The following is a 16,432-nucleotide window of genomic DNA, read 5'->3' as shown; positions in this document are numbered from 1 at the left end:
AGGTTACAAAATGTAGACAAATAAACTCACATGCACATGGCATTAACAAGACAGCCGAAATAACAGAAAGTGTTTGCGTTACAGGGGGAGTGGGAATCTGTTGAATCTGCCTCTTTTAGCCGTATTCACAAAGAGATGCCAGTCTGTTCAACACACTCTCAGTATCTATTAATACGTTTTTGCCTATGATCTGCTGACTACCAACCAGATATGATATTTCACATACACTCACTAACATACACATTCAAACACACAAAGTCATGCTGTCGTTGTAGTACATTGCAGTTTAAAGACTGTTTATATGGAAGCCCATTTAGCCAAATTAGAAAAAAAAATCATGTTTTTGTATATCATAATTATGAGATTATAGAAATTATGACAGTCATAATTAAGACATAGAAAGTCAAAATTTCAATATTATCGTCATAATTTTTTACTTTTTATATCACAATTATAACTTAGTAAGCCATGACATGATTTTTATGCCATAATACATGTCATGATTGAAATTAAATTAATTACTGACAGAGAATTGAATTATGATTGATTGAATTATGAATTATTGTCGTAATTATGACTATTTATGTAATAATTATGACTTTGCAACTCATAATTTCAACTTTTCATCTAATAAATATGACTTAGTATGTCATAATTTCAACTTTTCATGTCATAGTTATGATTTACCAAAACATGATTATTTTCTCGTGTGGCGGAAATGGGTAGTTTTCATCTATAAGTGGCATGAGTTTTGTCAGGCCTGTGTACTAGAAGAAAAGAGAACATGGGACCACGGAAAATCATTTTGCACATGGGGTTTGGGGATAGTTTCGCTCTCACGGTCAGTCTTTATTATACAAACTAGAAATACAGTATATATATTTATTTTTACATTTTAAGTATGTAAGGACCACAAGGATTTGATGTTCACAAATGCAGGCAATCTCACAAGCGAATGGCGTTGGTACAGGCCTCTCATTTGTGGATATTCGGCCTATCATTTGTCACCTTGTTTGTTTGGCTGGTAGATGAACCAGTCGGATCAAAATCAGAACAAATAAACAGTTACTGTCAATGAAGGCTTCTCTGCTCTTCTCATTTTCACCATTAAGATCACTATGGTGAAGCAGAAGCCAGATCGGCTGTTACCACAGTATCCTGGCTGAGTGCCTGGCTGGTATGATAAGGAGATAAAAAGGAGTGATGGAGAGAGAGATAAAGAGAGAGGGAGAGGGGGAACTGACAGTCTGCAGGCACCTAGTCCGGAAACCCAAAGCGGGCAACAGTTACCCAGCACATCCCCTTAAAGCTGAAAACACTCATGCACGCATACACTTAATCTCTTACCACACATTTTTGCATTCAGCACATAGTGGAGAAAAGCTTGTGTACATTTGTCCCCAAGGAGCTTTCAATATCTAGATATTTGTTTCAGAAGCAGACCTTGCAAAAGTTGAAAAGCTACTTAATATGATGGAATCATTGATATATTACATGTTTAATATCTAAATAAGATTATACATATCTATATTTGTAATTATTCATGCTAATCAGGCAGGTAAATTAAAAAATAGGGCCTGAAGTAGACGCTAAGCATGTTCTCTTAGTGCAAATTGCCATAATTCTGAATGCAGAGAATGGCCAGAAGATGGCAGCTTTGAGTTAAAAATGACCAAAATCTGACCACCAGCACTTTTTATTTGATTGAAGCATGGTAAAGGTGCTCAGTGCCATCTCAGCAGATTCTTAATAGAAGTCCATTATGGCTTAACATAATAACGACTGGGGAACAACCATTGAATTTTACCCAATTCACATTATTCACTCAGTCTCCTCTCCACCAATAAGCTGGTGTGTGGTGGGCGTTCTGGCACAATATGGCTGCCGTCGCATCATACAGGTGGATGCTGCACATTGGTGGTGGTTGAGGAGATCCCCCCTTCCATATGTAAAGGGCCTTGAGTACATAGAAAAGTGCTATATAAATTTAACAAATTATTATGTATAGTCGCTCTTGTCCCCATCGCTCACTAAACTACCATTTTTGTTTAGATTTCTTTTATATTAATTATGTTTCTTATGTCCTACTGCCATTCATTTACACAATCAAAACACACTGATACAGTTGTTTAATATGGCACTATGTTAACAGATAGCAGTTACTTTGCTCATGATTTTGCGAACCGTCACTTTTAAATCTTTAAAAATCAGTGAGACACATTCTCTGATTTAATGGTATACACATTCAATAAAATGTCAGAATAAAGTTGCAAAGGGACATCACTTTTGAAATATCTAAGAATGCAAAGCTCATGAACACATGATTTGAACAGGAACTCAATGCTAGGACTTCCTAACCATTAATAAAAAGATGCTTAAATCTAGCTTTGGCTATTTCGCCTTCAATGGGCCTTCAGGAAGAACTGCCACTTTGCTGGCATCCCAAGATACACACCATCTTTCAACAATTTCACACAGGAATACATACAAATGTCTAATGTGTCCTGACTGAAATCTGTTATGTGTGATGTTGCTCTGGTAATTGCCTGCACAATGTGTGTGTGACATGAAATTAATTGGTTGCATTGGGAGTGGCAGCACTTAACGAATGTAACACGTGAGCAAAAGCAAGTGTCCGTTACAGCACCTGTCCATCTGTCTGAAGAGGGATGTGCATATGTATAACACACACATTGCGGTGCACCAGCGCTCCGTTTCATACCGGAATTCAGGCAGCAGCCCTGTATCCTGATGTGGTGAAAACCAGGCCTGCAAGGCATTCTGGGTATGGGAGGGGGAGAGGGTTATTCACACTACAACATCTTCACACACATTCACAAACAGGTGCACAAAATTAACACACACACTGAAAGTTTTTATGATTTCCACAAAAAAGGTACAAATCAGGACAACTATATGTTTTCAGATATCAATAATTCAAAATCATGTCTGAAATAGTAAATAATTATAATAGAATAATGTATTGATTTTTATAATTAAAGCCCTTAAACAGCTGTAATTTGATTATACATGCTTAACTGTGGTTTCATAAAAGACTGACAGCATATTTGGTGTGTCATCAATATCTAATCATACATATATCCAATTTAATATCAATAATATTTCTTTACAGAACAAAAAAAGTATTAACAATGCAAGTGTGATTTGTGTAAAACAAAAACAAGGAATTGACAAAGATCAAACTTGGCACTCATAATCTCAGTGAAAGTAAAAGGATGACTAGAAATAACTGTTAATGTGCATATTTTGTGGGTAATATTCCCTTCTGATAAAAGGAAAATATGATTGGCAGGTTGTTACTGCAGTAGGCTGTTAATACTGCCTTCCTTGTTCACTTTTGCGGAGGAAATGAAAAGGCAATTAAGGGATCATGGGCTACATTGTTGAGCTCACTCTGTCAAGCAGAGAGGCAGAGAGAGAGAGAGAGAGAGAGAGAGAGAGAGAGAGAGAGAGAGAGAGAGAGAGAGAGAGAGAGAGAGAGAGAGAGAGAGAGAGAGAGTTTATCATACACTCTCAGATAAAAAGTTCTAACATCAAGTGCTTCATACAATAGCTACAGATTGTTTCAAAGCAGCTTTACAGTGCTAAACATGCATTTCGGTGTTGATTCAGTTACGCTGTAAAGAAAATCGATTATTAAATTAGTTTACTGGTAATTCATTTTTATAGCAGTTCTGCAAACAATTATGACATTGTCCAGCTCAGTTCAGTTCTCTACAATAGAACAATAATATTGTTGAATATTAATATGTAAACTTTTGGTACCAATGTGTACTTTTGAGCTCCTAATATGCACTCTTTAGGGACAAAGGTGTACCCTTTGAAAGAGTACCGCCCCAGCTTTTGTAATTTTTTTTTTTTGAGTGTACAGGTTTTAGGTTTTATGAAATCTTAAGTGTTGTTTTAACTCAAGCATATACTATATATCAGATGCTGCCATTTCTTCAAAGGAACACAACCAAAGATTGAACATTGGTCATCCTTTTGATTATGAGTTATAACAAATGTATACTGGAAATCACCATTTTTCTTAAATGCTGCTTTTTATTGCATTCACCAGCCCTTTGATTTTCAAAACTGAAGCAGGAGAGAAAGGATTGTTGTACAAAATCACAACAAACCAGGTTGTAAAATGGAATTTATGTGAAAATTGTAATTTCTTTTAGTCACTTTTTCATCATTCTGGAAATGTACAGAACGAAATTATAATTCTTTTAGAATTATTAATTAATTATTATAATACAACAGGTTTTCTAGTTGAATAGGCTATGTTTAAACCTTGAAAATGACAATGGTCGGATTTTAAATGGCAGCGGCAAGCAATGTGAAGGCATTTAATCTATTTATACCTCTATCTTCCTCCGTCTCATTTACCCTCCCTGACTCCCTCTCACTTTCTCTCACTCTCATCAAAGTGATGGAGAGATCTTATGAGAGTCAGGGTAGGTGGTCAGCGGTTTCGTGTTGTCATTGACCGCGCACGAGACGTATCTGCCGAGACAGACAATACGCGCGCGCTGGCCAGAAACTTATTCCCTGAATAATTAAAGCTAAGGAGAAGTCGACGGAGGACGTTGCATTGCTTCGTAGAAGCAGAAAAAAATACTCTTTTTTTCAGGTGCTATTGGCTACTTTATCTTCAGTTTCATAAACTTCGATTTAATTTTTTTAAGTAGGCCAAATGAATTTAATTTAATAGGGTAAACAATAGGTTACAATCTGTAAGCTATTATCTGATATATATATATATATATATATATATATATATATATATATATATATATATATATATATATATATATATATATATACACATAGGCTACATTTTATATAAATAATGTAAAAAAAAAAACTTTTTCCGTATAAATCGTTTTCCAAAGGTGTAAAGAACAAATGACACCCATTCGCATACGCTAACGGGTGAAATGTGGACTAACTACTTGACCTGCAGAGGATAAAAGAGACGCGTGCTGTAAATTGGAGTTTCAGGTGTCAAACAGGAAAAAGGGCAAACTCTAATTGGCTAGAAAAGCATTTATGCTGGCGGGAGGAGTCCGCCCTCGGCCTCATATACAACTCTTTTGTAGGTTGGTTTTCACTAGTCGCTAGTGACTACCTGTGGTGATTATCCCGAAGCTCATCACCTTAGGCACGAGTACTACCTTTGAGCTGTAGGCGCGTCATGGAGTTGGAGTGACGAGATAATAAGGTCCGATAGCCTATTCTTCTTGGACTATTTTTTTCAACCTCAGCTTTCTCCCACCGAGCAGGATTTGTTTAAACGTTTTCTAAAGAGCTACTTCAGTTCATGCCAACACAGATGATGTAATCAGCCGTGGCATTTGTGTGGTAGCCTCTTTGCACGCGCGAGATCTCTATCTTTGAGGGCATCGCTCCGCGCGCATCCCTTTGAAAACCCCTCAAGTCACACGACAGACACGCGAACTCATGTCCTGACTTAATATTTGATTATATCATTTACGTTTACGCTGCCATTTGTACTAAATCATTTAGGCTTATATTTAAGATATTCAAGAAATCAACACTTGGGGAAAATACGCTGGATAAACGTGGAATAACTTTTTTAACGCACAGGAGCATTTGCATCCGTGTCCTACGGGAGAGCATCATAACATGATGGAGCTCCTTTCGGAACCCCGGTGGATGATGCACGCTCATCATTCAGCCTTAATGGGTACCTCAGATTCAGTGTCTCCGCACTCTGGTTTAGGACATAATTGTTCGGGATATATGGAGCAAGGTGCCCCATTATTGCCACCAGACGAGGTAGATGTATTTCTCAGTCATTTAGACTCTCAAGGAAATCCCTATTACCACACACACGGGTCCCACTCTCATACTCGTACACGAATGTCTTACAGTCAAGCGCATGGTGAGTAACTTGGCCGGGAACACTCTTGCCTATTTTGCGTGTTTAGCTTCTTATGTTTTTGGCACTATTTTGAGTTAACGAAATACTTTTCACTTGCTCACTTTTTTTCTAAAACTGTCGGTCACATTTATTGGGTCACAATGGCTACTGACTGTATTGCCAAACAATTTCCACAATCAGTCGAGAGAATTGTCATATTTCAGTATTAAATTATTAATGCTATTATTATTAAATAATGTTATGATTGTGCAATTCTGCCATGTGATATTTATTTTAACGAACAGAAGTTGAATTGTAGCTTATGTTAGTTTGACGAATCTTTACATGAATTTACCCAAGGTTACGTTTATAACATATAGCCTTCGCATTACACATTATGCCTAATTGTGTTAAGTGTAGGCTATACGCAAATTTTAGGCCTACAAATAAATTCTTTAATACATTATTAATTTATTATTATATCATTATTTAATTTGTTTTAGGCTACAATTAGCTATAGGCCTACCCTATTATAAGCTATTTTATTATATTTAGGCTGTGTTTAAAATTTGACCAAAAAATAGCGAATGCGTTTTAAATAGGCTAATGACAAAATTTCGTTTCGCGGAAGATAGCCTAATATAACATAACATCGAGGGCAATGAATTCTTAAGTTTCCAAATATTTTGATATATTAATTCTAACTTCAATTGATACAATAATATTTTCGCGTCTCCACTGATATCTGACCTCCCTCCCACAATGGTTATGTCTTTATCAATCACTTTTGATAGGTGCGATTTAAAACATTTAGAAGTTTCCTCATTTGTGTAATCATCAGGCTGGTGTAATACAACACGGCATTCTTTTTATAGCTTTAAAGTGTGGTTAAACGCGGAGGAAATATCAGATTGAATCGACTTTAGCAATGCACGTGTATGCCAATTGTTCTTTTTAATGTTTTTTCCCCATCCTTTTTTTTATTTTGGTAGCACGGCTTACTGGTGGCTCAATGTGTCGACCTCACCTTATCCCCACCCAAGGTCTTTCATTACTGGACAACAGTAAATCGACTTTCTCGTCGGGCCAGCACCACAGCACATGGGCCGTCAACCACATGGGCAAAGCGGTTTTGCATTCAGCAGGCGCCGAAAACTCAAACGGCCTGTTCACGAGCACCGGTACACCTGCCCCAGGTTCAGTGCAGGGCCTGTCAATGACACAACACTGCAGCCCTCAGCTCTACTGCCTACCCCCTACTCCACCCAAAGATGCGTCCCCTGACCCTGCGTGTGCTGCTGTGAGGGACGCTGGGAAGTACCATCTCCACCTTGTCGACGGGATGAAGATGGAGTGCTCCAGTCCAATCCGTAGTAATCTGGCGCAAACTACAACTCATATACCTTCATATTCCGATTACGTTTTAGCTGGAGCGCACGAGTACCCCGGCGGCGTGTTTCACTCCAGAAGCCTTCTCGGCAGCAGCGCGAGCCACATGACATCAAAATGCAAAAGCAAAACCCGCGCTTTCTCAGGTAAGTTCAAAGTTCATATTAACAGTGGAACTTAGAACTGGTTAATTGTCTAGCTTTAAACATAATGTTGCCGGTAAATGAAACAGACTTATTGAGGTCGTGTAACAATATAAGCCTACCGAATAAGGCTACTTTATAATTATTTTATGGAACAGGTAAATACCAATTTGCATTGCAATAAATTATATGTAGCATGGACACTGTAATGTCTTTCCATAATTTGAACTTTGTTCACACGCACACGCACACGCACACACACACACACACACACACACACACACACACACACACACACACACACACACACACACACACACACACACACACACACATAAAATTAAGTGTCCAATAACATACACAACCGATTTTAATTAGTTGTATTTCTGCTTAATTGACTCAGTAATAATGATTAGACTAAAAATATAATTTGCCATATTAGTATTTTTTATTATTTATTATTTATAATGGCATACAAATTAATAATAATGATTTAAGTTTTTTTGCTAAATGGTCACAAATGTACTGTATTCTTCTAGGGCTGTTTTGGGCCATGTCAAATGGTTAAGCCTAACATGCTAGTACACACTTCTAATTCGACAATAAACAGCTGTAATGTAAAAAGTTATAATTAACTTTTAATTTATACAACTAATGCATTAAATAAGTAAGTTGTTTTACCTTGAATACTGTTGCTTCCTGTTGGGTGCTATTCATTAGATCCCCACTAAATGGCGGCACTTATCGGTACACCTGATCGGGAGAACCGATAACTCAAAAGTAGAAAAAAAGTTTGAATTACTGTAAAACAAATATTAAACTAAGTATCAGTCTCTCTTTATGAGTAATAAATACTGTCAGCATGAATAAGTTGTTTACATTTTTTAAATTTCCTCTCCCCTCATTTTTTGCATCTCTGCTATAATGTGTGCCGGAAGGGCGTGAATGTGTGAATTGTGGAGCTACATCAACTCCTCTGTGGCGGAGGGATGGAACAGGTCATTATCTGTGTAACGCATGTGGACTCTATCACAAGATGAACGGCCAGAACCGACCACTCATCAGACCCAAGCGCAGACTGGTTAGTGCTGCACACATACACACATTTACATAAACACGTTCAAACATGTTATAAGACACTGCTCTAGTAGAAAACTGAAACCTCTCCAAAAACAACTTAGATTGTGTACAATCTGTAAATTTTTTCCTAGGTATCAAACCCATGACTTTGGCATTGTTAGTGCATTGTTCTATTGTTTGAGCTATAGGAATGTTCTGACAAACCCCTTTATATTTTGCTAATGCAGATGTGCATTTATAATGTTTAAATGTTAATGAAAAAAGAAATGTATGTACTACTAATTTGTAGAGCACTACAGGGAAAACTGTCATATGTTTCTGAGTAGTATACTTTCGATAATATTTCTCCCATGCAATGTATGATGTCAAGTCAGAAAATGTGCACAGACAATAAGGACAGAAAAAGAGTGAAAGGCCTGTGTGTGAGAGTGTGTAGTGGACTTTTTAGTTTCCATGACAGGTTTAAATAGCAAGTAATGAATTAGAATTCATTAACAAGTGTAAACTTGACCATAAATCAAACCGTTCTTGTATTCCTGGCAGGCCTATCATCTTACCTTAATTCCTCGTATCACATGATTGTAATGTTGTAAATTCCTGTCCACAGAATATATTTTTATGGTGAGCAAATAAGTGAACACAATTTACAATTTCATATTAAAGAAAGCCCAGTGTAATGGTTAAGCACAAAGCAGCTGCAGAACTGCCGTCACTGACCATGAAGGGAAATGTAATAAATCAGCTCAAAAGTGACTGCGTCTACATATTTTGTGTGACCCTCCATTCAGAGCATATTAGTTGTAAATTAGGCTGAGGTCTTGTTCTTGAGTTAGTGTGTGATGAGTGCTTCTGCACCAGCTACAGGTCGTATATTTGAAGAGCGCCTGCAGCGACAGCTCGGTCCATTTGTTTCCTTGGCAGGATGTCTGCCCGGTACCGATAACTTTGTGAGACCCAAAGACGCTTCCTTTTGCGGTTGTTTTCTTGCTGTATTTTCTTTTGGCATTATGTGAATTTATGGTATCTGAGGACGTACTTCTGTTTAACATGTAAATATTCTTACCAAGCCAGCATCATAATGTTTCTTAATTCAGTTTCAATTACAAAACCTATTTTATCATTATCGATTTTTATTTCTCCATGTCTAAACATTTATTTAAAAAGTGTTTGTAATATTTAAAGTTTTTCTTGCCTATTAAAACAAATTATATATTTTAAAAAATGAATAAGCAATGCACATGTCTGTACTCTTACTGTATGACACAAATCTGCATTCAGTTTGCTAAAATGGCTCATAGTGTCCTAAGAAAAGAGTACTGTAAATATAGACCAATACATGTTTTGGTTTGTCAGTTGTGCCAGTAACAAAGTTGTCACATTAAGCTCGTAAGAGAATGTTTCCTGTGTATCTGTGGGCCAGCCTATGTCCAAAAGGAACAGGACAGGACAGAACTGAACAGCATGCTGCTATCAGGTCTACATTTTCTGACATTCCACACAGGATTTGGACCAGCAATCTTCATATTATTGCTATAGGGTCTAACTACGGCTCCATTCACCAGTCTTTCAGTATGTTTTTAATGCTTATAATGTGTAATAAGATGCTCTGCAAAAGAGAAAAATATGAACGTTTAAAATTATTACAGATTTTTTGTATTAATATACATTTTTTAAATATTTTAAAATTATTACATATTCAATTTTTATTATTTTTGTCAAGCTTAAATCAAATGTAATTTTATAATATTATAGTATTTCACAGTCATATGGAGCCCCTAAAGGGACATGGTGATGATGACATGGAAGGAAAAACAATATTTAAATGATTTTGCTTTCTCTGGCAAAAATGCATTCCCCTGAGAAACTTTGCGTTCGCTCACAAGACCTTTGTATTCCCTTGCAAAAAAAAGAACATTTGAAATCAAAGCTTCTCGGGGAGCACAAAAGCATTGACTTATTATTTTCCTTCCATCTCATATTTTTTTTTTTCCATCACCTTGTCCCCTATACAGTCAGAATATACTTTTTGAAATTCAATGTTTAATTTATGAGACAAACAAGCACTTCCTGTATATAAACTTTTACTGCATCAGAGAACAGATTACACCTTTAATACCAGAGTGACCAAATTATGCATATTTTTTTGTCCTTCCTGTTCGACCATATTTTATTTTCATTCACAACCTTTACGTTTTGTCACTAATCAATTTCTTCTCATCAACCATCTTCCATTTTATGTGCTTTTTTATGTTTCAGTCAGCATCTAGACGAGCAGGCACCTGTTGTGCCAACTGCCAGACAGGGACCACCACACTTTGGAGACGTAATGCCAATGGAGAACCCGTCTGTAATGCCTGCGGCCTATACTACAAACTACACAATGTGAGTAAATGTGTCTGGCTTTTCTCTAGCACTTTGTATAGACAGAAAACACCACAGTTAAAACATACATATATGTTGAATTTCTATTTGTAAGAGGTTAACATCCATTGTTTGCATTAAAAATTATCTAGTTTGGACTCTTTTTAATGTTAAATATGCTGGTAGTCTATCGTCCTACTATTTAAAAAAAATAGTGCCACACGTTAAATAGTGTACTTATTGTATAAATGTTGTAATTGAGTGGTGTAAGACTAATTCATCACTGGTTTCCTCGAGATTTTCCTATGGGGTTTTATAATGGGGGGGGGGGGGTTCAATTTCTGAGTAAAATAAGGTCTGTGCATGGTGAACAACTTCTTATGACGAAACGTTCAAGTCTGGTCAAGTTATGTTAACCACGGACCTTATTTTACTCATGAATTAAAAATCCTTATAAAACCTCATAGAAAAATCTTTAGTGAACCAGTGATGAATTAGTATTCCGGGTTTTGACATCATCCCTGCACCACTTTTACTATTGTATACATTTATACTGTGTATATCTATGTTTGTGCATTCAGGTGAACCGTCCACTAACTATGAAGAAAGATGGGATTCAGACACGCAATAGGAAAATGTCAGGCAAACCTAAGAAGAGGAGAGGAGAGCAGCAATTTCAATTTCAGCAATTTGACAGTTGTGTACACGACAAACAATCCACCTTCAGCCACATGGCCAACATGCCCCACCCCTTCAATATGACTCCTCCCATTCAATTACGTCCTGCATTCAGTCACAGCAGCTTAGTCTCTGCTATAAGCTGAGACAAACCTGTAGAACACACTATTCTGCTTTCTTCAGTTTTAATGTTCAGGTCAAGGGCATTTCATTTATGTTTCATGTTCTTTATGCAAATAATACAATTCTATTCGGGCTTGATTTAAATAGTTGCACTTAATTTTGTGGATTTTTGACATTTATTTTAAGCCAACATAGAATCTGATTGTAGTAGTACACCAAGAATTTTATTAATTAGCCACTTCTCATTAATAACAAATATCCCCTATTTATTCAAATATAATCACAAGTACAACTTTTATGCCTGATTATGTCATCTATACCACTGCACTGTGTCTTATGTAACTGTGAAGAAGGAAGTAGTAATAATAATATAAATACAACATTTTCTAAACCATTTGTAATTATATAATTATTTCTTTAATTTATTTTTTCTTTGTTCTTATTTTCAAGCTTTATATATGAACTAGTATCAACACCAATAGCAATAAGTACACTTCATCTGTTCGGTACACATGGATTAACAGTAACACTCAGAACACACACTATTTTAATGTGTACTTATTTTTAAATTTTAGTTAATAAAAGATTTCAACACAATGTTATTTTGTATGTGAGTCCTTACCTTATTTGCAAAAACATTATTAAATCCTGTTGTGGAGATGCTATTGTACAAACATATATAAACAATCCAAGAGACACGTGTGGCCTTACACGCCGAGACAAGAGCTTTTATCAATATGCTGACTGGACTAAAAGCAGTGAATGAACAGCAGGAGAAAATGGAGAGATTAGAGTTTTGTTTTAAGGGTTTTTGAGGCCTGGTCCCTGCTTACTTTTACAGATGTACATTATGTATTGTACCTAGATTTCAATATGTTACAAAAGTTATCAGACTAACTATGAATAATATGAAACATGCCAAGACAATGGAGCACATATAGGACTACTATGGTAAGTAAGTATAAATAATTAATTAATAATTATATTGCCTACATATTATATCAAAAGTATTGATTTATACTCCATTTTATATCATATACAGTATATGCATTGTGTATCTTATATGTTTTATTTATTCATCTAAATCACTGGCTGTCTTTAAGATGTATACAACACTTTAAATCAACTGTAAAATTCTCTAATGTAATATTTTTCTTGTGTTGCCTAAAACTTATTTTAATTTATTATTTAATAAGACTGAACCTGACTACTTGTTTTTAAGGTTTGCATTATTTATTTTCTAAGCCAGAGTAAATATCCATGGGATATGAGGCCAACTCCAAAAGAGATTGTATCTCAGATTCTTCAGTTATATTGGCCAGCTATCATTCTTTCATCTTCCTATCTCATCACACCATGTCTCTCATGTCCCTCCGAATCGCTACCCTGAATCTCTGTTTCTCTATAACTTATCCATACTATTGTCAGCTTAAAAGACTCATGAGATCTCAGACCAGGATATATACAATACTGTTCAAATGTATGGATTCCGTAAGATTTTTTTGTTGCTGTTTGAAAGAAATGAATACTTACATTCAGCAAGGATGTATTAAATTGATCAAAAGTGACACTAAAGCCTTTTACATAGTAAAGGCTATTTTCAATAAATGTAGTCCTTTTGAACTTTCTGTTCATCAAAGAATCCTGACAAAAATGTATCACGATAGAAAAAATGCATGAACATTGAGCAGCACAAGTCTTTTCAACATTAATCACAAATGTTTCTTGAGCAGTAAATCAGCATATTAAATTAGAATGATTTCTGAAGGATCATGTGACACTGAAGACTGTGTAATGATGTAATGATGCTGAAAATTCAGCTATGCCATCACAGGAATAAATACGTTTTTAAAATATATCAATATAGAAAACAGTCATTTGAAATTGTAATACATTTTTACAATATTACTTTATTTTGATCAAATAAATGCAGCCTAGGTGAATAGAAAAAACTTCTTTTAAAAAAATATATTTAAAACTTTTGTATGTATGTTAACAATATTAGCATGGTCTGTATGTTCAGTCTGACCTAACAGATGTAGCTGTTTGCAAACATTCTGTCTGAAACTGGGACACAGCAGAAACCTCCCATTTAACACAGGCCAAGCAGCATTCAACCCCTTTCAGTCTGTCTTTTCTTTTCTCCTCCGTATATTCCTGTTTAGCAGGTAAATTAATTCATCCTCAGACTCAGAACAATCACTTATTTTAAATGACAAACCAACTGCGAGTGCTCAGTTCCCCTCTCCAGGGACAGCTTGTGTGGTTATATGTGTGTTTTACTGTCATCCTCCTGTAACAGGGTAACAGATCTGCTTGCTTCTCTTTCCCTCCTCTCTTTCTCCACTCTTTTATTTTCCCTGTCCTAGTGGTTTTGTCCTGAGAGAAACCTTAGAGGCAGGAAAGTAGGCCGGAGGCAGGAGGGGATTTAGTCTAAATACACTGTTCAAAGTTATCTGACTCAATAGCAGGAAATACAGACATACCCATTAAATCAAGAGCCCGTGGTCAAATGATGCGAGGCCTAATAAAAACTGAACTTAATATAGAATTCTATCCTAAAACTAAGCTATCACTGTAAATGTTTAAATCTAATTAAATTTACAGTGTATAGAAATACATTACTTATTAATCAATGCCCATTAATGAGAAAAATTGATTTAGATATATAGATATATTTCATAGAGTGCATTTCACCCATTTCAAAGCCTTACTGTGATGCTAAAGATTAATCATTTTCTCAAAGAGGAACTCTACAATAAAAAAGAATGAAAAATTAACATGATAGATAAACAAACATGAAGCCAATTAGAAAGATAAGATGAAACAAGTACACAAAAACATCATGGATAGAGCAGTAAAGGGAAAGAAAAATGGCAAGAGAGAGAAAGAGAAAAAAAGAGCATGCAGAGAGCTGGCCGACTATAGATTTAAGATAAGTTGGCTGACTGACAAATATTTGTAAAATGTGCAGAGACAGAAAGAAAGAAAGAAAGAAAGAAAGAAAGAAAGAAAGAAAGAAAGAAAGAAAGAAAGAAAGAAAGAAAGAAAGAAAGAAAGAAAGAAAGAAAGAAAGAAAGAAAGAAAGAAAGAAAGAACTTTTTGGACTAGACAAAGCCGGCTCTTTTAGTGAGTTGCTATTGTGTTTTTATTGTTGTGATTGAAAAAGCCCAGAGGCTTATGGGTAGAATAGGACTCACATTGCTACAGAAACCTGAGAGATGTATTGAGTGACAGCTGGGTCATTAGAACATCAACTGTAATTAGTAAACATATTGAAACCCACACTATACAAGCTAACCCTATATACATGCTACCTTTAGTATACATTTGTTTACCATTAAAAAAATCAGTATGTGTGCAGATCCATCTGTGCCACAATAATATTGTAAATGTAGAATTTCTTTTTTTGTAAAATTGTACAAAAAAATTAAATAAAAATAATGTGTAAGGTGAAACAAGGGCAAAGAGGTTTGAATGTGGAAGTTGACGGTTATTCTGCTCCGTTATTGTAATGTTTGACGTTATCAAACTAATTCAAGCGATTAAACAGAAAAAGTTTCTTTGGATACGTAAATGGAACAATCACACTCCATGCACACACACACTAGTTTACCTCATTTTACCCATCCCACACTTACATTCAGGTAATTGTTTATTTAGAGACTGTATCTAATTTAATAGCTGTAATCTAATAGTTGGCTGTTTATCGTTCAAAGATAAGATGGAGGGCCTGCTAATTTTATTAGTTTCTTCAGTAAGGGATGTGGGAGGCTTTTACCGCCCTGCTAATTGGTCCAATGAGTCGGACAGTGAATGAGCGTAACCTGAACTGTTCAAAACAGAATGACCCCTGCCTATTGAATCTTCTTTCACTTGTGTCGACAAATTGATCACAAAACTAAAAATGACAGTTTGATGCACTCCTAAACAATTGCATGCAAACCTCAGAGGGCAAAGGTCACAATCTTTAGCCTTTAACACTTATTGGCGGAACACATCTAAAAAATGACTTTTGCATCTACTCATAGTCTTTTAAATTTCGTTTTAGACTCAGAAGCATTGAATGATCTATTTTAGACATACAAATAATGCATAATATACCTGTGTGACAAAGTTAAATTCTTAGATGACAATGCTGCTGACCTGGAAGAAAAGAGCAGAACAAAGAAAAAGAAAACAAGAGAAAGGGGGTGTGGATTAATGATTGTATGGACATAAAGGCCCAAACAGAATAGGTGAGATAGAACAAAGGGGCGTCGAGATAAAGTACATTAGAAGAAAGGATTGAAAGTGGGATAACTGGAGCAAAGCACCTCTTGAATGAATGTGTTACATGACTGGTTTTTGTGTGGACGTGGACCCTTATACTATAAGAGTGTGTTACTTTATGACTCTGTGAAGACAACAGACTTCAGCTCACAGGGAAACGTGATATATGTATGTGTGAGCAAGTGACCAGTTTACGGTATCTCAGCCTCAAATCACTTCCAATGCAGGCTTTAATAAGGCTTAAAAATATATATATATATATATTGATGTAACATAATTCCTGCAAAAGTGAACGTCAAATGTCATGTCAGCGGTCAGTAATATTTTAATAAAAATACACTCTGAGTGTGTAAGGAATTTTACAGGTCTTGTAAAACGCACTAAACTTTTGCTTCACCCAGAGACTTTAGTAAATCTATAAAATCCAGGGACACGATCCAGCTAAAAGCCCAGTTAAAGGAAATGATGTGATTAGTACAGAGGTCTCTAACAG

At 35.8% G+C, this 16,432-nt stretch overlaps 1 protein-coding gene across 1 annotated transcript; it reads left to right on the top strand.

Annotated features, from left to right (window-relative positions):
* The first annotated feature begins 5,089 nt into the window (after nucleotides 1–5,089).
* gata2b (GATA binding protein 2b) lies at nucleotides 5,090–12,264 on the top strand. Its single transcript, XM_077199947.1, has 5 exons — nucleotides 5,090–5,914; nucleotides 6,886–7,428; nucleotides 8,364–8,506; nucleotides 10,762–10,887; nucleotides 11,448–12,264. The coding sequence occupies exons 1-5, from the start codon at nucleotides 5,656–5,658 to the stop codon at nucleotides 11,688–11,690; spliced, it is 1,314 nt and encodes a 437-aa protein (XP_077056062.1). The 5' UTR covers nucleotides 5,090–5,655; the 3' UTR covers nucleotides 11,691–12,264.
* Nucleotides 12,265–16,432: the final 4,168 nt, after the last annotated feature.

Source organism: Siphateles boraxobius, unplaced genomic scaffold (assembly GCF_051911475.1).
Source record: "Siphateles boraxobius isolate OS27281-9 unplaced genomic scaffold, OSU_SipBor_1 41, whole genome shotgun sequence".
NCBI lineage: Eukaryota > Metazoa > Chordata > Actinopteri > Cypriniformes > Leuciscidae > Siphateles > Siphateles boraxobius.
The sequence above is the reverse complement of the archived record's forward strand: the minus strand, read 5'-3'. Positions and strand labels throughout refer to the sequence as shown.